We start from the raw sequence: 22,812 nt of genomic DNA, 5'->3' as shown, positions 1-22,812 counted from the left end.
GGACTAACCCCACATATACACGTTAGATGAAACTCACCGGGGCGGACAATAAAGACCACCTTATGCAAGAATCTAGCATGTGTATGGGAGCCTCCGATGTCCTCTAAAGATTAGGCACGTTGGATCTTTAGCAATGCTGACGTCCGATTGACCCCCAAACACATTGTTTTCCCACTCACCTCACCCATGGGAAGCAGCTGCTCCACCCTTTGCCCCTTGTTGTCCCTCTATCCCACTCCATAGTAACACATGGCACTAGCCTGTAGGCTAGCGATGTGTCTGTGCAGCCTTATCCCACCCTGAACTGTCATCCAAGGATTAGAATCCTGAACCCCGCTGGGCGACAGCCCTCGTACACGTGCACAATGCTATGGGAACTATATAAGGACCTCTGCAAAACTCACAGAAAGGTGTAGAAATGTATTCGTTAAAGTAAACCAAAGGTGAAAGCTGCAATAAAAAGCAGATACCTGTGAAGAGGGAAGCTGTGTCCTCCTCGCCAGATTATAGGCTCTGGCTTAATGCACATGAGCAGCTGTACTCGCACAGGCACAGTACGGCTCGAGCGTGAAGAGGAGCACAACCATGTAAAATATCTGACAAGCTCTTGTCAGATATGTTCTGGGGGTCTGTGCGTGACAACGGTGGGGGTGAGAAGGACATGGGAAGTCGGTGGACTATCCAGAGGCCTCCCTCTGCCTAGGTAAGTAACTGTTTTTTGTTACAGCTTTCGGGTACACTTTAAAGGGAGTCAGATGCGAGAATTGAAAAAATAAAAAGCAGATACTTACCGAAGGAGATGGAAGGCTCTAGGTCCTAGAGAGGCTTCCCGTTCCTCTCCTTGTCCCGTCATTCCTGCGCTGGCTCCCCCCTTTAGTAGTCTCCGACCCATGGGTCTGAGACTGCTCTCTTCCACTCCGGGTGGGCTTTGGAAGTCTTCGAGTGCACTCGGACTCCCGAAGATGGGCCGCTCCATATTGCACACGCACGAGTGCTTTCTCTCGCGCACCATGCCTGCACAGTACAGAGCCACCTGTCTTCAGGAGCACTCGGGCTCACAAAGACTTTCAAAGCCTCCTGCAGCAGAAGATTTAAACGAAGGAGCCTGCGGGGGAACGAGAGGATGAGAAGAGGAATTGGGAAGGCTCTGTAGGACCCAGAGACTTCCCTCTCCTTAGGTAAGTATCTGTTTTTTTGTTGTTGTAATTCTGACTTTAGATTTACTTTAAACAGAATGTATTTGCAAGTCTTTCTTCTATTACAAATCCAACCACAGTTCTAGTCTACAGCTTGACAACACAGACAGGAAATAATAGGTATTCAACCCATTCATTCCTTGCAGTAGCCAGTGATGTATAGAGCCACAGGCCATAGTGGAAATGTAACCAGGTGCAATATGAGCGTATGTAAGGAGGAGAACTGAAATACATAGCTCATGATTTCAACTTTTCAAAGAACATACAGTACTAATCATTATCACTATTCACTATCGCACCAAAGAAGAGGTTATCTCTCATTAATCAAAAAAAAATTAGGTTTGGTTCACACATAAAAAAGTGTCCATTCCTGTCCTTTTGACAATTGGCATCAGTTGTGTCTGTGTTCCTATGCTAGTGTTCACATATAAAAGGTGTACAATTCCGGTCTAGTCCAGTCCTGTCAGTTTTGTATCAGTTTTCTATGGGTGTGTTCTGTTCACGCATAAAAGGTCCAATCCAGTCAGGTAAAACTGACAGGACTGGTCTGGACTGGAAATGTACAGATTTATGTGTAAACCAGGCATTAAAGGGAAAAGTTTATCCTCTACACTGTTTTCCCATCCATGTGCACTTATGGCGAGTTTGCACGTAACACACATACATACACGCCAATATACACACTACACATGGTATGCATCACTGTACACATTAAACTTTTAACCGTGACGTTAGAGGTATTATTATATCCTAAAGGTAAACCTGGGTAACAAAGTTTGTAGAGAAGGCAGCGTTTATCCTTGCAAATTCCACATGCAATTTCTGGCATTTTCCCGCAAATACAAATCCCGCAAATACAAATTTTGCAATTTTTCTTAGTTATTTGGTGTGCAATGTTTGCAAAATGTTCGTATGTTATTCTTTAGACTGCAATTATTTTCCGTACAAACCAATGAAGTTAAAGAGAATCTGTATTTTTAAAATCGCACAAAAGTAAACATACCAGTGCGTTAGGGGACATCTCCTATTCCCCTCTGTCACAATTTCGCCGCTCCCCGCCGCATTAAAAGTGGTTAAAAACAGTTTTAAAAAGTTTGTTTATAAACAAACAAAATGGCCACCAAAACAGGAAGTAGGTTGATGTACAGTATGTCCACACATAGAAAATACATCCATACACAAGCAGGCTGTATACACCCTTCCTTTTGAATCTCAAGAGATCATTTGTGTGTTTCTTTCCCCCTGCAGCTCTCATGCACTGAAGTGACAGGCTGATTGTTTCTTTCTGCAAATAGCTCTGCCTGTGTCTAATTCCTCAGTATGTGAAAGCCCAGTCAGCTCAGAGGACGATTTATCCAGCTTGTAAAAGATAAGAGAGCAGAGAGAAGCTGCCCTAATGTAAATAACACATAGAGGGGCCTGGAGGGGGGCGTGCATAGCAGAACCACAACACTGAAGAACTTGGCAGCCTTCCAGACACAGGGGACAAGTCCGACAGGCAGGGCCGGCCCTAGACTTTTTGCCGCCTGAGGCAAATTTTGAAAAATTGCCCTGCACCAATCCCCCCCCGTGGGGGGGCCGCCGAGCTGGAGGGGTAGCGGGCAGGATGGGGGTATTGGGGCTAGCGGTGGGGAGGGGGGTCGGACCCCCCCCTCCCTCACCTGGGTCCCCCGATCTGCGCTCCCCTCCAGCTTTAAATGGTGAAAAAGCAGCGGACAGTAAGAGGCACGGGCTGGGGATCACTCACCTTCCTCGTTCCAACGTATGCTCCACTGACGTCACTTCCTGCAATGCCGGCCACGTACAAAACAGTGGGCGGCGTTGGAAGTGACGTCAGTGGAGCGCACGCTGGAACGAGGAAGAGGTAAGTGATTCCCCCGCCCGTGCCTCTTACTGTCCGCTGCTTATTCGCCATTTAAAGCTGGAGGGGAGCGCAGATCGGGGGACCCAGGCGAGGGAGGGGGGGTCCGACCCCCCTCCCCACCGCTAGCCCCAATACTTCCTGCAATGCCGGCCACGTACAATACAGTTCCTGCAATGCCAGCAATACAGTGGGCGGCGTTGCAGGAAGTGACGTCAGTGGAGCGCTCGCTGGAACGAGGAAGAGGTGAGTGATCCCCCGCCTGTGCCTCTTACTGTCCGCTGCTTATTCGCCATTTAAAGATGGAGGGGAGCACAGATCGGGGGACCCAGGCGAGGGAGGGGGGTTACGACCACCCTCCCCACCGCTAGCCCCAATACCCCCGTCCTGCCTGCTACCCCTCCAGCTCGGCGGCCGCCCCCCCCCCCCCCCGCACCCACGGACAAGCGGATGTCGCCCCTAGAAATTTGCCGCCTGAGGCAAAAGTTTCACCCCGCCTCATGAGCGGGCCAGCCCTGCCGACAGGGGAAAGATAAGCTGATTTATTACAGAGATGGTGATAGTAGAAAGTGCTGCAGTAAGCCAGAGAACATTATAATAGGTTTTGGAACTTGTAGGATGGTAGAAAACCAGATGCAATTTTTGTTACAGAGTCTCTTTAACCTCCCTGGCGGTAAGCCCGTGCTGAGCACGGGCTATGCCGCCGGAAGGCACCGCTCAGGCCCCGCTGGGCCTGAGCGCCCCGCAAACTTTGCTAGCTGCGTGTGCAATGCTATCGCCGCCGCTACCCGCCGATCCGCCGCTATTCGTCGCGCTGCAGCCCCCCCAGACCCCGTGCGCTGCCTGGCCAATCAGTGCCAGGCAGCGCTGTGGGGTGGACCGGAGTCCCCTTTGACACGATGACGTCATCCCGCCCGTCGCCATGGCGACGGGGGAAGCACTCCAGGAGATCCCGTTCTTTGAACGGGATCGCCTGATCTCTGATCGCCGGAGACCTTGTCTCGCTACATGAAAAAGAAAATTTAAAAAAAAATGGATTTGCTGGCCCCTGGCAGATTTTTAGCAAACCGCCAGGAGGGTTAAATTATATCATGCAAATGTATCTAATTAACTTCAGAATCACATGTGATTTTTCGCTCATAACACAGTCTTTTGGAATTACCATTGACTTGCATTAAATGCATATTCGATGGGATGCCACTGAAATACATTACAACTGCAGTAGAGGCCTGCACGGGTCTAATTACTCAGACCCGCAGCCCCGCTACCCGTACCTGACCCGCTTTCTGATTAATCTGGTACCCGCATTTTGAATAACCCCAAACCCGATGCAGACCTTTATTTTTATTATTATTATTACTATTATTGATTTATATTGCGCCAGCATCTTCCGTGATGCTGTACAATAGCATACAGGGTATAACAATACAAAGTAAACAATACAACAGTTGATACAAGACGAGGGTATAACAGCTAATGCAGTGAACAAATTACTGTATATTCCTGCGTATAAGACTACTTTTTAACCCTTGAAAATCTTCTGAAAAGTCAGGAGTCGTCTTATACGCCGGGTGTCATTGATGCTGGGTGATACGCCCTATTCTGTTACCGCCTCTTAGATCTCGCTGCTGAGGACTGTAGTGAAGCGGTGCAGGCGCACATGTGCGAGATCTGAGAGGCAAAGGAGGAGGTAAATAGGATACAAGGGTGGGCCAGAAGGGTGAAAGAGGAGCGTTTTATGGGCACAGCGCCATCTATTCTTCCATACTGCTCTGATAAACAGGGAGGCAAGGAGAGCTGACCAATCCAACCAGTATATTGATTATATACTGTTCTATACTGGGTACCACATACAGTACAGCACCAGTATCTGTTCATACATAGCACCAGTATATGATTTTTTTTTTAATTTGCTGTGCGTTGGAAGAGGGGTAGTCTTATACGGCGAGTATATCCCAAACTCTATATTTTAACTGGATAAGTTAGGGGTCGTCTTATACGCCCAGTCGTCTTATACGCCGGAATATACGGTAACTACATATTTTACAAGGGGAGAGAGGTATGTACACCCATTATACAGCATTGTGAGACAAAAGGGAAGAGAGCCCAGTCTAAACATTTAAGGTACAGGACAGTAGGTAAAGGGAAGCTGTGTATGAGATGGTAGAAATGGTGGTAAATGGGCAGTGTCCTAGGTTGGAGAGTATGCTTGCCTGAAGAGGTGAGTTTTCAGATTGCGACCTAAAAAATAGTAAGTGTGGATAAGTGGCGATGTTTTGAGGGAGAGTGTCCCAGAGGAGGGGAGAGGATTGAGAGAAGTCTTGGAAGCGGGAGTGGGAAGAGGTGATCAGGGAAGAAGACAGAAGGATGTCATTAGCAGAGTGGAGATTGTGTGTAGGGTGGTATCTGGAAATAAGATAGAAAGGAGCTTTGTTGTGGAGAGTTTTGTAGGCTATAGTAAGGAATTTAAATTTAAACTGAGGTGAATGTGAATTCCCCATTCCGCACAATGCACGCAAATTCTGACACGTGTGAGTGTGGCCTAATCCAATAAGTATAAACCACCAGCTCTTTGGTGTTATGCTAAATCTTTCATTGTGATGAGTAAGAAATGTAAGCACTTCATAGGCCCGGTTCACATTAGTGGTGGCCGTCCGGAATCGCCGTGCCGGAGCCGGACCGCTTGCAGAACGGACGGAACGGACGCACGGCATAGCAATGAAAGCCTATGCGTCCGTTCACATGCGTCCGTTCTGCCGGACCGGAGCCGGACCGGATCCGGACCGGATCCGGACTCCGGCGTCCATTCCAACATGCGCTATTTTTTGGTCCGGCTCCTCCGGCAGCCGTATCCGGGGCGGAGCCGGACTGCACCATCCGGCCAATACAAAGCTATGAGAACCGGAGAGCGCACAACACACTGGCTAAAAATCCGGATGTTCTACCCCACTTCCTATGCGGATTGTTGCGGCGATTTTGGATGGGGGCACATGGGCAAGCATTTTGGAGTGGAGCAGCAGTTAACGAGCTGGAGATGTTGGCAGCATGTCGGAGGTGGAGGTGAGTGCTAAACAGCGGAGGGCCTGATTCCACAGGTCCACCTTCTGCTGACCTCCCAGACCCCAACATTTTTATTTGGTTTGTACTACCTTTTGCCAAACGGATCCGGATCGCATCCTGATGAACACCTGATGCAACCTGACCGGATCCGGATCGGATCCGGATCAGAACCGCACGGTTCCGATCCGGATCCGGTCCGGATCCGGTCAGGTCATCCGGTCCATTTGGCAGAGAACCGCAAGTGTGAACCGGGCCTTACTCATTATAATTAACGTTTTACCATTCAACCAAGGAGGTTTATACTTAATTGATTCGTCATATGAGTGGCGTCATCCACTTGCTCCAGCACTGGCACTCCGCCATTATTGACTGTTGACTATACTGTAAGGTGTGCGGAATAACCCTTAATATAGCTGAATAATATAATAATATAATATATAATATAATAATAAGACACTCATTTACAGTTCTACATATTTTCGCGGTTTCCTAAAAATGTGGTTTTACCTTTAGGCATATTAGTCATTTATTTACTCAACAGTTTCATCTGTTACATGCAGAGCAGGATCATCCACAAGGCAACCTAGGCAGGTCAAGGGGCCCACCTGCCACCTTCTCTGACTTCAGCTTACCAAAAGGCCTACAAGGGGGCCCCAAATCTACTACCTTGCCTAGAAACCCTTTACATCTTATTTAATCTCTGGTTTAAGTCTCTGTCTTGGTTCCTGGCATAGTGATGTTAACATTGGGCAGCTCTCTCCTTGTCCTTCTTTTGATTACTGTGTTGTACAGCTTAGCAGTTATTAATTTACTATTTTGTATATTTTTGCTTACAGATAATCCCTTGATCTTCCTGGATAGAAGATACAAAACTGCAGGAAATCCTATACCCCATAAGAGGAGAATGCCACTTAGTGAAGCTCTCTCATGCTCATATCTGTCCTGAAGCCATATCCCTGGTTTCTAAAAACATTCAAAAACATCTTCCAAAGATAATCTGCAAGAGTCAATGCACTCTTCTCCTGGCCATAGAAATGACTAAGCATCTGCTGTACTTTATCTTGTGATAAATAACTGAAGCCACAGGGAATTCAGAAAGACCATCCCGGGTAATTCATAAAGAAAAGGATTCATGGGAAGAACGCCGCATAAGAACCTAGAGCACAATGATGAACAGAACTGAGTAGATGGATAATAAGATAATAGACAGGAAGAGCCAGGGATGATATGCCATCTTTGTACAAAGGATACCTGACACTGGTGACCCCACCTAGAAACCCGCACTGTGTGTTTGGGGCTTCTTGCCCTTCTGAATGGCAGAATAAGATGGTTATGTCTCAGGGCACATACACCTTTCTCAGCTGTTTTGCTGGATTTTGGCTTATCTGGGGATTCATAGTTTTGCTCTGCTGCCTGTGCAGTTTTCTGAGACGCCGCATGAAGAGACGTAGAGAGGAAAGACTGCGGGAGCAGAGCTTACGTTCTGTACACATTGAACCGCTTCAGTATGAGGAATACGTCAGCAGCCCACGCATCCCTGTGGCACATCGAATTCGGGCACAACAGGCAGCCCAGCAGCAGCAGCAGCAGCCACCACAACCAGCAGCGGCACAAGCTCGACCATGGTCTGCTACCCGCAGGAATGGTAAGAGGAATCCCAATAATTTGTGATGTCATGACTACCATATTTGTTTAAAGTGAATGTATATTATTATTATTATGTATTTATATTCCTCTGACAGAGAGCATCAGTAAGTTCATATCACTGCCCCTGAGAGAACCTCCCAATCTAACGTTCCTACCACAATAGTCTAGTGCCAGTTTTATGTCAAGTCAATAAACCTACCTGTTTGTATTTTTGAGAGTAAGGCCTGGAACCAACTGGTAGCCCCAAATCACAGAAGAGCCACGATTTCAAACACGATTCCTAGAGTGATTGTAATTTTGGTTCTGCAGCCACTGGTGTGATCGCTCCCAAAATGCTGCAAGTGGAACCACCCCCTTAGAGTTCCACTGCTGCAGCACTTTGTCGATCACCAAGTGCTAAAAAAGCATTTCCAGTGGGTTCCAGGTCTAAACTGAATTGCCAAGAGGAAACATGCAAACATGAGTAGAACATATAGACTCTAAGCATGGCATGGATCAGATTCAAACCTTGGACTCTCACTCTGCAAAGCAAGAAAACTAACCTACTACAGTGCTAGTAAAGTGATGTCTTCCTTTTGAGATTTAGTATTAAAATGTAATTTTTGGAAGTATTTTTGTACTTTTACTAGTTGAGAAATGAATTGGTTTAGAGCTCCTCTGCCAGAAGAGATGTGTCCTCTCCTCCCCAGTATCAAGAAGCCCCCTCAGTATAGGTATCACATATGCTCCCCTCCCCAGTATAGGTGGCTGGATATGTACCCAGATAGCTCATGGTGATCCAGAACCTCTAGAAAATTATTAGGAACAAAAAATCTGTCTTAGTAAAGAAGAAGGCAAATTCATACATATCCTAGTGGTTCTGGGTCTCCATGAGCTATCTGGGTCTGTAACAAACAAGAGCCCTTATTCAATTCACTTTTTTTCTTCTAAGTTTTCTCCTAGTGGATAATTGTTTTCATCTTTTGTTTAAAATAACCTTTTAGCAGCACACTGTCAACCATTGAAAAGTGCCCAAATGTAGGTGAAAAGGTACTGTTAAAATTATTTTTAGTATTTTCTTGCTTGTTGGTGGCTTAAAGGGACTCCGAGCAGTGCAGAAACTATAGAAAGATGCATATCATTTTAAAGCTCTCTTTCTCCTCTTTCCAATGATATATAAACCACCACCCTACATCTTTTAGTTTTCGCTATTTTCGCGATTGAATTTGCCGCGACCGCGATTTCGATCGCGAAAATAGAGAAAACTAAAAGGTGTAGGGCAACGATTTAGGTGTAGTCAGAAAGAGGAGAAAGAGAGCTTTAAAATGATATCCATCAAGCCATAGTTATATTGTATTACACAGGACGACACTTTCCCCAGTGTCAGCAGCTCCATTCTGCTGAATGCAGCTGCTGACTTTGACAAAAAGTCGCCCTGTGTAATACAATATAACTATGGCTTGATGGATATCATTTTAAAGCTCTCTTTCTCCTCTTTCTGACGACACCTAAATTGTTGCCCTATGCCTTTTAGTTTTCTCGATTTTCACGATTGAAATCGCGGCCGCAGCAATTTCAATCGCGAAAATAGCGAAAACTAAAAGGCGTAGGGTGGCGGTTTATATATCATTGGAAAGAGGAGAAAGAGAGCTTTAAAATGATGTGCATCTTTCCATAGTTTCTGCACTGCTCGGAGTCCCTTTAAAGGGCATTTTATCGATGAGATGTGAAAATATCACTTAGGAGAAAATTCAGGAGAAAAAGTGAATTTTATAAGGCTATGGCCTCAATTCACTAAGATCATGCTGGAGATAATAAGGCAAGAGTAAACTTGCCACCACACAGTGGCCCATATGCAATTCACTTTTTCTCTGGGGTTTTCTCCTAGGAGATAATTTGTCATCTTTGATTTAAAATAACTTTTCTGCACTTTGCAATCGAAAAAAAACCCAAAAAGTAGGTGAAAAGGCACTACCAAAATTATTTTGAGCATTTGTTTGATTAACAGCAGTTTAAAGGGGATTTTATTGACACGTTTAAAAATATCACATAGGAGAAAACTCAGGAGAAAAAGTGAATTGCATTTGGGCCAGTGAGAGAGTTATCTATCTCTTCATTCCTTAAGTTACCTCCTCTGTAGTAGGCATGGTCGGAATGCCAATTTCCGGTTCCGCGGTAATTCCGCATACCGCCGTTACTAAATTCCGCTACCTGTACATTCCGGCGGTATGCCGGCTGTATTCCGCGGAATTCCACGGTATTCCGCGGTATTCCGTATGTATGTTACCGTAATTTTTATCCGGACTTCCGTAACTTTCGGAAGCGTTACTCAGTCCGTCAGTTGCTCATTTGCTACATCGTTTTTTGGTTTCTTCTGCCAGTTAAGATGATCATGAAGATTGTGTTTAAGAGTGTATTGTCAATAAAGTTGTTGTGTATACTGTAAATTTGTCAGAAGCGTACGGAATGCAGGATGGCCTCGCATCTATTTTATACAAGATGGGTGGGATAGCCTGTGATAGGTCGCTAGGATATGGTTGCTAACGTATGATTGGTTTATCTTTTTAAGCAGCCTTATTTGTTCAGTAATTCCGCAATTTTCCACGTTCCGGCGGCTACACTGATTGGCTTATTCATTCCAAATGCACTGATTGGCTTAAAAATACCGCTTGGCGGTATTGCGGAAATTCCGCGGAAATCCGGTTCCGCCTACTATAAAATTCCGGATTCCGCATACCGACACGGAAATGCAATTTCCGGCCGGTAATCCGGAAATATCAATTCCGTCAATTCCGCATGAGCATCCCTACTCTGTAGTTAAATTACCTCCTCTGTAGTTAAGTTACCTCCTCTGTAGTTATTTGCACATGCAGTTAATTAACAGCCTGGCTAGAATTCTGGAGTTATTTTAAGGATTGAAGAGTTAACTTAAAGACAGAAGAGTTAACTTTAGGTTTGCCTGAGGTAAAATGTTTCCTGAATACTACATGCCTTATCACCATGGTGATAACTATAGAAACGTTATTAAAGACAGGAGATAAGCTTAGTGAATTGAGGCCATTGTATGTAAGAATAAAAAAGGGCTCTCAGTCTTTTTGGTCACTTTCATTCTGTTTCAGCCTCATATAAGCAATGTCTGATCAGACTTCTGTGTGTGTGGCTATGATTAGAGTTGTTGTCCAAGACAGACTCTGGTAATGTGGTATAATAGGAGGAAACTGGGATGGAGTCCTTTTTTCCCTGTACAATGTATGCCTGTCCACTAACTCTATCTTTTATACCTGAAGTGAGTATTAATATCTGAAAGTAAAGTTGCCTTGGGTAGCTATAGTAACACCCAAGAAATAAGTGAGAGGAAATTACATCTTAGACAGAAAAGAGGGTGATTCCTATTGTTAGATGAGTTTTTAATAACGTGATGTTTTCCCATTTGTTCCTGCTTGGTTCCAATCTGTGTTGATGGGACTACACTTTTAGATATCTGTTAATATTACCTAATTCTCCATTCCATGTTTTGGACAAAAATTGTTTCATTTTTTTTAACCCATATGAAATATATCAGCCTGTCACATGCAATAATATTGCTTGCATTGCCATAGCAAAAGGACAGTGAGCATATTGGTCACCTGCTGTGATGATGGAACCCATAAGCCCCTCAACATCAGACCATAGCTTGGATGAAATCCCCTCCCCCCCCCCAAATAAAAAAAAAACTAGTCTTAGATTTAAACTCTTGCCTGATGAGCAAGGGCACCTAACTCTTCTTATCCTAAAGGTGCGCACACTCCTTTGATGGATGTTGCCCGTCGGGTATCAGGACCTGATCCCTTGAGTGACGTCCCTGGGCCTGGCTGCACACACTAGTGTCAGCTGTGTAGCAGACAGTGCACTGTGTTGCTGTGCAGGGCGGCGGGGGAAGACAAAGGTATTACGAGTGGTGTGTGCGCCATGCAGCGGGGAGGTGATCGGTGCGAACAATGGGATCGGTGCCGCTGGGCGTTAGTAGATCCACCAGGCAAATTGCCGTACACACACCTGATTATTGGCTGAGGTGGTCATTATCAGCTGCCTCAGCTGACTTAAGTCAGGCATGTGTATGGGCCGGGCCTTAAAATAATAAATCAAATCACTAGCTTAATCTAATGCTATACTAAAGCTCCTGAGGCTAATGAGAATTGGAAGTGACAGATGCGTAGTACTATAGAAGAACAGACATTTCTTTCATTTACCAACATCTTTTCTGTGAAGGTTCTTTTCATTCATTCTGGTCATGGTCACCCAAACAAGAATATGGCAGATTCAATTGAACACCATTTTACGTTCTAGAAAAGCTTTCACCATTCCTGCCATTCCTGCAGGTTAAATTCTTTAGTTGTAATGAGTCAAGGAGATTACTAGACGTTTTATAAGATAAAGGGGAGGACAAGGGGTGGGCAAACGGAGGGCTTTATCTCTGCTCCTTCTATAAACACAAACCTGTACAACAACAGAACAAAATATAAGAGCACACATGGAGGGAACAGTTTGAACAGTGAACCAAATGTGTAATATAATACCTCCTAAAAAGGTGGTTGCATGGTCATCATATGTATTGATTGTTGCAGAATAGTATGATAATAGTTATTCTTGAATTTACAAAGTGTAGTAGAACAAGCAAGAATTCCAGCCAGAAAAAGAAGTATGCAGTAGTGACAGTTAGTTGGTTCAAGCAGGTTGCTGCAAAACAGAGAAATTGCATCCAGCAACTGTAAAAATTAAAGAGGATCTCCAGTGAAAATAACGTAATGAACAAAGTGCTTAATTTTTACAATAATTATGTATAATTGATTTAGTCAGTGTTTGCCCATCGTAAAAGCTTTCCTCTCCCTGATTTTCATTCTGACATTTATCACACGGGGATATTTTTACTGCTGCCGGTGATGTCAGTGGAAGTAGCTGCTGATTGCTTTTGTGGCAGTTGGAAACAGCTGTTATTTCCCACAATGCAACAAGGCTACCACAGTTTGTCAGCACCCTGGTCCTGACTTCACACTGTGGGAGGAGTTTCACCACAATATCAGCCATACAGAGGCCCCGATGATCCGTTTGAGAAAAGGAAAAGATTTCTCATGAGAAAGGGAGTATCAGCTACTGATTGGGATGAAGTTCAATCCTTGGTTATGGTTTCTCTTTAATTTTGACTTTGTATGTCATCAGGGGCGTAGCAATAGGGGTTGCAGAGGTAGCGACTGCATCGGGGCCCCAAAGGGCCCTCCCTCAACTACAGTATTAGCTCTCAATTGGTCCTGTGCTCATAATAATCACTTCTATAGATACTTTGAATAGAGGTAATCATTAACAAACCATTCCCCATCCCCTTCTTGCACCTCTGACACTGTAGTTACCATTGGCAGGTTTTTGTGCACTGAATAAATTGTTATATATAGAGTGCTTGGGGGGCCCCATTGTAATACTTGCATCGGGGCCCACAGCTCATTAGCTATGCCACTGTATGTCATATTAAATGAGCAATAGTTTCATGTAGTGATGTAAGCATGCTATAATAATAGATATGGACACATGGCTATAAAACAGAGCCAGAATTTCCTCCAGCACCTGATGACTGATACTGAGTTGGGGAAAAAAATGTAATAGGCAAGAATAATTTAAACATGCAAGGGTAATAAAGCAGCATTTTTGCAAGTAAAGCAGGCATGTAGTAGTATTTGGCCACAGAAGGTAGTTGAAAGCAGAAATTGACAGATAAATTGCAAACCCATTGATAATGGAATAGTTTATGTTCTGCATAAAACAAAATGGCCAGCTAGTAGTATTTACTCAAACATTGCTGGTGTCATTTGCTTCCCCAGTTGTTATTTATAAGACAATAATTGACATTAGGAGATATCTTGTAATGTCATTACATAGTAGCTTCACCACAATATTCATCTATCTTTCCAAAAGGTAAAGTCTGGTACTTCCATCCATGTTTTAATTGGCCAATGACTGACCAGTGTAGTATGAAGGCCAATAGATTTTGAATACTATCAACTGATTTTGTAGGTAAGATCCAACGATTGGCTACAGCGTAAATGTAAGCAGTTAAAATCTGACAGAGCTGACAGGTTTTGGACTACTCCATCTCCTCATGGGAAATTTTCAGGGTTTTCTTTGTTTTCAAAAGCATTCCTTGAATGGCAGTTGCTAAATCAAACTTTGGTGGTGGTTTCTGCCATTTAGTGTGCACTTTACCACTGAAAATCATTAGCTACTATGTGAAAAATTGAGTGCGGAAAAACACTGGCATTGTTCGCATGGACAAGTGTGGTCTCAGCCTTACCGTGTCACTTAATGATGCCCATAGTTATGCTTACACAGGCTTAAGCCTGGTACACACTTTCAATTATTATTGGCCAATCGCTGACCAACTTTTCTACCTCCATGTAGTATGAGGGTCTACTGATATTGAATACTATGAGCAGATTATGTAAGTAAACCCTCATACTACATGGAGGTGGTGAAATTGGTCAGTGATTGGCAAATAATTGAGTGTGTACCAGGCTCTAGGGTGCTTACACATATCCCATTTTTACTTGGCAATTTTACCATCTCCATGTAGTATGAGAGATCAACTACACAACCTAATTATAGTATGTAAAATCTACTGGTTCTCATACTACATGGAAGTGGTACAATTGGCCAATCAATCAAAATTGGATGTGTGTACCAGCCTTTATTCAGGAGATCAGTGCAATGCGGAATGATGATGTTCCACAGACCACGACAGTAAATGCCAAGTGATTATTGCTTTCAGTGGAGTACTGCGCCTTCTTTATACACATTGCCTTGTTGTAATGTGCTATGAAAATGATTACAGCAGTGGATAACAAGTACAAATATAAATATAGCATTGCATTTCCAGAGAATAATAAGTAACAGCACATAGACTATTGTTGTTCAGTATTTCTCGTTAATATAGAAATAGTGCATTCAAAAGACAGAATGAAAGTGCCTATTGATAATGAAGTAGACTGTGCGTATGCAACTTGGTTATAGTAAGATCATGTTATAATTAGAAGCACACGTCACACACTAGCTGTTGCTGCATGAACGTAAGAGGAGAAATGACTACTAGTATAGAATGAATGGCAGGAAAGGGGGAAGAACAAAGAAGGCAAACGAAGATCAGAACATGGAGTGGAAGTGATAAAAAGAGCTTTCACATGTCAAGTAGGAAAATTGTAAACCTTATTAAAGGACAACTGTAATGAGAGGGATATGGAGGCTGCCATATTTATTTCCTTTTAAGCAATTCCAGTTGCCTGGCTGTCCTGCTGATCCTCTGCCTCTAATACTTTTAGCCATAGACCCTGAACAAGCATGCAGCAGATCAGGTGTTTCTGACATTATTGTCAGATCTGGCAAGATTAGCTGCATGCTTGTTTCTGGTGTTGTTCATACACTACTGCAGCCAAATAGATCAGCAGGGCTGCCAGGCAACTGGGATTGTTTAAAAGGAAATAAATATGGCAGCCTCCATATTCATCTCATTCTCAATACAGTTGTCCATAAGGGTTTGGCTACTCTTCCAGAAATCTGTATTATTTATAAAGAGCTGCCATTTTTTTTCTTTCTTTTTCCTTCAGAAATATAGGATCCTAATTGTTATTAGGTTTTGATCATCTTCCAGAACATTTAATCATGGTCTCAATTACTGTATTTTAAGGCAAAGTATGTTAATCTTGGGCAATGCAAAATAAAAATTTCACTGGAAACCAATGACAAAACCACGAGTAGGTGCATTTGAATAAGGTCAAAATAGACAAGGTACATGGCCGCCATATAGCATCCACCCCCGGGTATTGAAGGAGTTGAGTTCAGTTATCGATACAACAGTTTATCCCTTTTTCTGTGATTTTCTTTGGGCTAGTTAACAGTGTCGAGTTACACTGTAGAATCATTTTCTGCAGGACAACTCACTGCCTATATAATTCTATGGGCCTGTTCACAGCACTGTGTTGTAACTGATTGCATTATTCTAACTCACTGCATACAGGCTTTGTATCAAGGTATATGTCCAATCTCCATTGCAGTCCACACTGATTTTAATGTGTGTGTTATGCAATGGACCACTGTGAATTCTGCCTTTCAAGTGGGTCACTTCCCTATGACTGGCGTACAGCTAATGTTTTCCCCTTATTCAAGAAGGTGGGGGGGGGGGGGAGAAAAATCAGAACTAGGAAACTATAGACCCATCAAGGCCATACCCACCTCGCCATTTCCAACGATTTTCACAATGATCAGCGATTCTTTTGAGCGAGCAGACATTTCTGCTATCTCGTGACGTGGGTGCAGGTGTATGATCATGTGAACGATGCTTAGCAATACGCGGATTGGATCATCAAAGTGAGTGTAAAGCGTAATTATAAAAAAACAAACAGATACTTACCTAAGGAGAGGGAAGGCTCTCAATCCTATAGAGCCTTCCTGCTCTCCTCATGGTGTCCTTGTTCCCCCGCAGGCTCCTCCATTTGAATCTCTCGCTGCGGGAGACTTTGGAAGTACTCGGGCTCCTGAAGGCTGGCGGCTCTGTACTACGCACACGCTTGCGCAGTACGGAACAGCCCGTCTTCGGAAGCCCGAGATCTTCCAAAAACTCCCAAAGCCAGCCCAACTTGGAAGAGAGCAGTCTACGACCCATATGTCGGAGACTGCTAACAGGTGAGCCTGCGGGGACCGTGAGGAGACCGGAAAGGCTCTGGGTCCTCTCTTTAGGTAAGTATTTGTGTTATATATTTTGTTTACACTTCAGACTCACTTTAAGATCCCTGACAATTCCGTGCAAAGTACCGTGATTGCTTGACTTCCCATTTGCGCCCGTCGTGTGGAATCGCCCATAACCATCGGCAGGAAGATGGATCAAGAAGTGCTCATCCCCGTGAGACGTCGCTGTGATCCATATTCCCTCGTTTCAGGTTGAGTATTCAGCTTAAGCTTTTTTGCATGCTCATTTGATTTATTGAATGCCCCTAAGGAAGCCTAAAGCTGGCCATACACTGGCCCGATTTGCCGCCGATTCGACAGCAGATTCGATCACTGGGATCGAATCTGCTGCCAATCGTTTGCGCTAAACGCACCAGCCGATCCGATTTCCTCCCGAAATCGGATCGGTCCGTTGATCGCGCCGTGCGGGTTACTTCCGTCGATCGCCCGCGGGTAGGGAGCACGTCGCTAGCGGCGGCCGATCCGATACAGTTATACATTACCTGACGCAGGCTCCCGGGCATCTTCTCCGTGTCTTCTCCGCATCTTCTCCGCGCTTCTCTCTTGCTTCCATCCCAGCGTACATTAACTTCCTGTGTCACTGCAGTGACGAGGAAGTTCAGATAGAGGGCGCTCTATTTGAACTTCCTGGTCACGGAGTGACACAGTGTACGCTGGGATGCGGTGTGGGGTGCAGCGCGGAGAAGAGGACCCAGAGCCAGCTTCATGTAATGTATGCAGGGGGGGGGGGGGGGTCAGGCGGCAGCGGCGGCTCCACAGATTGTGATCGGTTTCAGGCTGAAATCGATTCACAATCTGTTTGCAGTAAAGGCAGCCATACGATCCCTCTCTGATCAGATTCGATCAGATAGGGATCTGTCAGCTGGTCGATCTAATGGCAAATCGACCAGTGTATGGATACCTTAAGAGTAACAGGTCAAGCAAAGAACAGTTGGTGCAGCATTGCAGCAGACATATTGGGTATTCATTTGTACATGTCCCCTGAAATGCAACTTTATGGTTATCTATTAAATACCGTAGTATCAACAAACTATACTTAGAAGTGGTTCAATATTTATCATATAATCCGCCGTCCTGAAATATTTGAATGAAGGAATCCTGAGTCTTGGACTCCTGGCAGAGGTCGTGCATCCTCTTTTTTTTTAGACCTGACAACCTGGGTCTGTAGAGATTTGGTAAGCTTCCACTGTTTATTAATGATTGATCACTTGATTGATCAGTAAATTGAGGAGTTTGTGTTGGCAATGAGACTAGAACTGGATATTGGTCACTGAAAACATTTGACCCTAACAGCATCTCACAAAAACAGCTTCTGCAGTGCACTTCAATCACTCTGCGTAACACATTGCATATGATTTAAATATCAAGGATCCAGTGTAACATACAAGTTGCAATGCATGTAGTGTGAACAATATCTTAGAATGGCACACATTTATTTATCTTTACACTACAGAAAGAATTGCTTATGCTTCTATAACCACAATTAAAATGTATAATGTTTTATGTACTTTTGTTAAAAATAATTAATGAATAGAAAATAACAGAAGATCAGTGTATAACCATACCTGAAAAAAAATCTTCATCTCTGACATTAAAATGTAAGTGCCATGTAAAGAAATAACATGCATATAAAATTTATTGTTATAGACCATCTATTTACTGCAGCCAGGCAGTGGTTGGATAATCGTAAATGTGCAATACTACAAGTGTGATATTTTCTGCACCACGGTAGATCATTTAGGATCTATGCTTACTGCAGCTTTTGTAAGTCATACTCACAGGTTCCCCTTGGCAATGACAGTGATTTTCCAAATCTGGGAGTATGGAAAGGTGGAGATTGTGTCTGGTAAAGCCTGGTACAACAGGAGGATATTGGTGGTACTTCCAAATGCAGGCTGCAACCAAATTAACCAGCTGCATAGATGGGCAGAGCCCAAAACACGGGCAGATTACACAAGTTGCATTCAAAACAGATGTAGCAAATGGAGGATGTTAGCTTCCAGAAACAGTTTGCGCGCAGATTGTTCAGTACTAGACTCTTCCATGACGTTGACATGCCCTCACGGAAGAGACCTGCCCATTAATTAACAACTGAAACATAGTGGGAACCTGGGGCTGCTAGCCAAAAATGCTCTACACATTTTCTTAAGTACAGCAAAAAATTAGCAGCGCTCATAACCAGGTTGCACTGGAATTGAAACCAACAGAGGTGAGCAGTGCGCCCCCTCCCCCCAGGGAGTCAAATACACACCTCGAATAAAAGTCAGATGCAAACTATGCACTACACCCTAATATAGATAAATTAAATGCAAACTGATACACATGAATGCAGCTAGCCACAAGTAGACTTCCATATTTGTACAACAGGAGGATATTGGCAGCACTTCCAAATGCAGGCTGCACCTGACCCAGGCTGCAGCTGCATAGATGTGCAGAGCCCAAAACACAGGTAGATTACACAACTTGCATTCAATACACATGCAGAAAATGGAGGATGTGACTTCCAGAAACACTTTGCATGCAGATTGTTAAATACTAGACTCTTCCATGACGTTGATGTGACCTCACGGAAGAGACCTGACCATTAACTAACAATTAAAACCTAGTGGGAAGCTAGGGCTGCTACCCACAAATGGTCCACACATTTTCTAAAGGACAGCAAAAAATTGGCAACGCTCATACCCAGGCTGCAACGGAATTGAAACCAACAGAGGTATGAAGCGCCCCCAGGGACTCAAATACACACCTTGAATACAAGTCAGATGCAAACTATGCACTAAACCCTAATCTAGATAAATTGAATGCATAACCAGGCTGCAACTGAATTGAAACCTGGCACACACTTTTAATTATGATTGGCCAACCACTGACCAACTTTACCACCTCCATGTAGTTTACCTTCTGACCAATCTGCTCATAGTATTCAATATCTGTTGACCCTCATACTACATGGAGGTGCCAAAATTGGACAGTGCTTTAAGCCTAGAACACACAGAACACACATTCAATTTTGATTGGCCAAATGTTGACCAATTTTACCACCTTTATGTAGTATGATAGCCTACCTACAGAATTTGTTCACAGCATTCAAAATATGTTGGCCCTTATACTACATGGAGGTGGTAAAATTGGCCAGTCATTGGCCAATCAAAATTGGATGTGTGTTCCAGGCTTTAAGCCTGATACACACTTTTAATTAAGATTGTCCAGTCACTGACCAATTTTACCACCTCCATTTAGTATGAGGGTGTACAATCTGTTCATAATATTCTCTCTCTGTTGACCTTAATACTACATGGATGGGGTAAAAATGGTCAGTGATTGGCCAATCATAATTGAAAGTGTGAACCAGACTTTAGGTGTTAAGCCTGGTACACACTTTAATTTTTGATTGGCCAATCACTGACCAGTTTTGACACCTTCAAGTAGTATGAGAGTTTACCTACACAATCTGGTCATAGTATTTAAAATCTCAATAATTGGCCTATCAAAATTGAAAATCATTGGCCAATCAAAAAAGTAAGAGTGACAAATCTTGGCTAAGATTTCTGTATAATGAATAGAAAATATAATGCACACAGTCAAATCCTCAGCCAACTCTTCAGTCCCATGTTCCAATTTTCAGATTGGTAATCAATTGGATAGGAATGTCAAATCACTGTATCCATATGTTCAATGGCTCTTCCATCCAACCTGTTATTCATGTGACAGTGTATCAATTGGTCATTTGCTCCAACATGGTCTAAGATATATGGTCAGACTCCTGCCCAATAAAATAATTGTTTATTAGTAATATCAGTCAGTCCAAAGGTGAATTCACTTATGATCAACGGACAATCTGATTGTTTTAATTGGATTATTTGACGATCAGAAGTAAATGTTGTAAATTTACACAGTATTTTTTTCTACAGAGAAGGTTTTTGGCAATGACCATAATCTAGAAAGAGGATATTTGAAATCGTTGATGATTTAACTGGCTTCCTAGTACAAATTGTATCTGTTTTTGAGTTACCTAGCTGTATATTTAGGGGAAACGTATTTGCGCTTATTTGCCTTTGGGGGAGAAGCTTTGTTGGGACTAACTCAGCCGCTGCTCCAGTTTTTCAGATGTAAAATCTGTCCTAAACCTAAGGGCTGATGTGAAAGTAGGCCCAAGGGGTCATATCAAGCGTCAAGCTCGGCTGATTAAGATGTTCTTGTCTTTTTCTCTATTGTTTAGAAGGATGTTGAAGAAAATCCCTGTAAAACACACTTCCCAATTCCCATGTGGTACTTTTGGAAGACATTCAGCCATTACTAGGCTTAAAGTATTGTAAGGCTTTGTTATAACATTTACCTGGGATTTCCTTTACAGAATGTAAAGTATCATTGAACATTGACGTTATAAGGTTTAGTGATCACTGGCAGACATGTTTGACATAGCCAGGTTTCTTAGTGTAGTGAAGAGAAATGATAGATCACACTGGACACACACCAGATTGAACTCAGCCGTGGCAGCCAATAAAGACTGCCTTACCTGAGAATCTAGAGTGAATCCAGTATGTGTATTGTGCTGTCAGTCACCTCTGTTATCATTGTCTGTAATCCCATGTATTGTACAGAGCTGCGTGATATGTTGGCGCTATAGAAATCCAATAAATAGTAATAATGTGTAAAGTGGTGGGGCCGACATGCCAGATCTTTAGCGATCCTGGACCCTGATGCCCAAGTGACCCTCAAGCAAATTGTTCTCCCTACTTACCCAATCCTCTGTAAGCTGCTTCATTGTGCGCATTGCTCTATAGCTACAAATGTGTTGCTAGCTTGCAGGCTAGTGACATGTCTGTACAGCGTCGGTATCCGAACTTTCACCCGACTTTAGGTAGGCAAAGTAACTAGTAAATTATATAGTATCAGCGCAGAATCCAATTTTACTGATATCCATTCGTGAGATGAATCATTGCTGAATTGGTGGATCCTGGACAGACTGTTGCTTCCTGATGTCCTACCAATTCGTTGATACAACCTTATAATGTGGGTTGTCACCAGCTGGTAAGCCTCTTTCCTTTTTCTGGGTACCCATGATTGCAGAGCTGTGCCGTGACCCTGATATTTAGTGTGGTGATTTGCATGCACTTATCATTTGTTGAAGACTCGTCTTCTGTTTTTGGATTCTTTTTTTTTTTTTTTTTTTTTTTAATAAACATGTTTTATTGAAATTTTTTGTATAGTACAATGTCCAGTGCATACCACACATACAATACATACAATATATTACTACATAAAACATCTACAAACATCTACAACATTGCGACACATCAATTGAGGTAGATGACCTTGAGGTGGGTACTCAGGGCTTGTTCTGATTGGGTCATTATAGCAGTGCTTAATTGTAACGCCAAGCTTACCTCTCCTGGTCTGTACCAGCGTACAGGGGGAGGCAGCTATAGAAGGTTCCGAGACCGGTTAACAGCTCTAAGCTTCTATTTACTATAATGGGGGCTTTATAGATTGCACTTATGCATTTGTTAACCTTGCTGAGTGATGCTAGGGTCATTGGTCTGGTGTTGTTATCTAGTGTCCTATAAACCATAAGACCTAAAACAGAATAAATACAAACACATAAACAGACAAACAAACAAACAGTTCACTGCCATTTTAAAGTCTAACTAGTTGTTCCGCAGATTTACTTCTCACACTATGGTTAGGGCCATTTGAGGATATGTTCAAGGTTGTGTCAAGGTTGGTATCCCACATTATTAGCTATCAATTTATTATAGAAAGTATGGGGGTTATTAAAATTTTAGGGAGGACTGAGGGTTAGTTGGCCATTTTAATCTATTCCATCTGGCCAAGGAGGAAGGGAGAATAATGAAGACATTGGGGTTGGACATCTGGATTTGATCCTGTGTTCTAATGAAATGTTTGGTTCGCAGAGACATTTAAGTTGTGCCAAAGGTGGGCTAGCCTCAGATTTCCAATTTTGGAGAATTAGGGACCTAGCCGCCGCCAGTATATGGAAGGTAATCGGTCTATGTGCCGGGTCTATCTCATCCATTCCTACTTTGAGCAGAGCTAGCGTCGAAGGCAATTAGCTGTTTGTTTTTGTAAGAGCTTGTATCAGTGACTGAACTTTTGACCAAAAGACCTTTATTATGGGGCACTTCCACAAGATATGAATAAGGGTCCCTACTTTGCCACAATTACGCCAGCAAAGATGCGAGCTAGTAGGATCGAAGGCAGCCAGTTTCCTAGGTGTGACATACCATTTCAGGAAGACTTTCTGTAAAAGCTCCCAATGGGATATGCATTTGGAAAGTTTAGAGG

The 22,812-nt window shown here is 43.3% G+C and overlaps 1 protein-coding gene across 3 annotated transcripts in view; it reads left to right on the top strand.

The window, feature by feature from the left end:
- PRR7 (proline rich 7, synaptic) overlaps positions 1 to 22,812 on the top strand; it is a 127,268-nt gene that overhangs the window by 71,744 nt on the left and 32,712 nt on the right. For all 3 annotated transcript variants that reach the window (XM_068272827.1, XM_068272828.1, XM_068272826.1), the window contains exon 2: positions 6,954 to 7,762. In XM_068272827.1, coding sequence (XP_068128928.1) covers positions 7,345 to 7,762 — 418 coding nt within the window. In that variant the 5' untranslated portion in view covers positions 6,954 to 7,344. The remainder of the gene's footprint in view (positions 1 to 6,953; positions 7,763 to 22,812) is intronic.

The sequence above is a fragment of the Hyperolius riggenbachi genome, chromosome 3, assembly GCF_040937935.1.
Source record: "Hyperolius riggenbachi isolate aHypRig1 chromosome 3, aHypRig1.pri, whole genome shotgun sequence".
Lineage (NCBI taxonomy): Eukaryota > Metazoa > Chordata > Amphibia > Anura > Hyperoliidae > Hyperolius > Hyperolius riggenbachi.
Note: the sequence above shows the minus strand (reverse complement) of the source record. Positions and strands in the feature narration are given on the sequence as shown.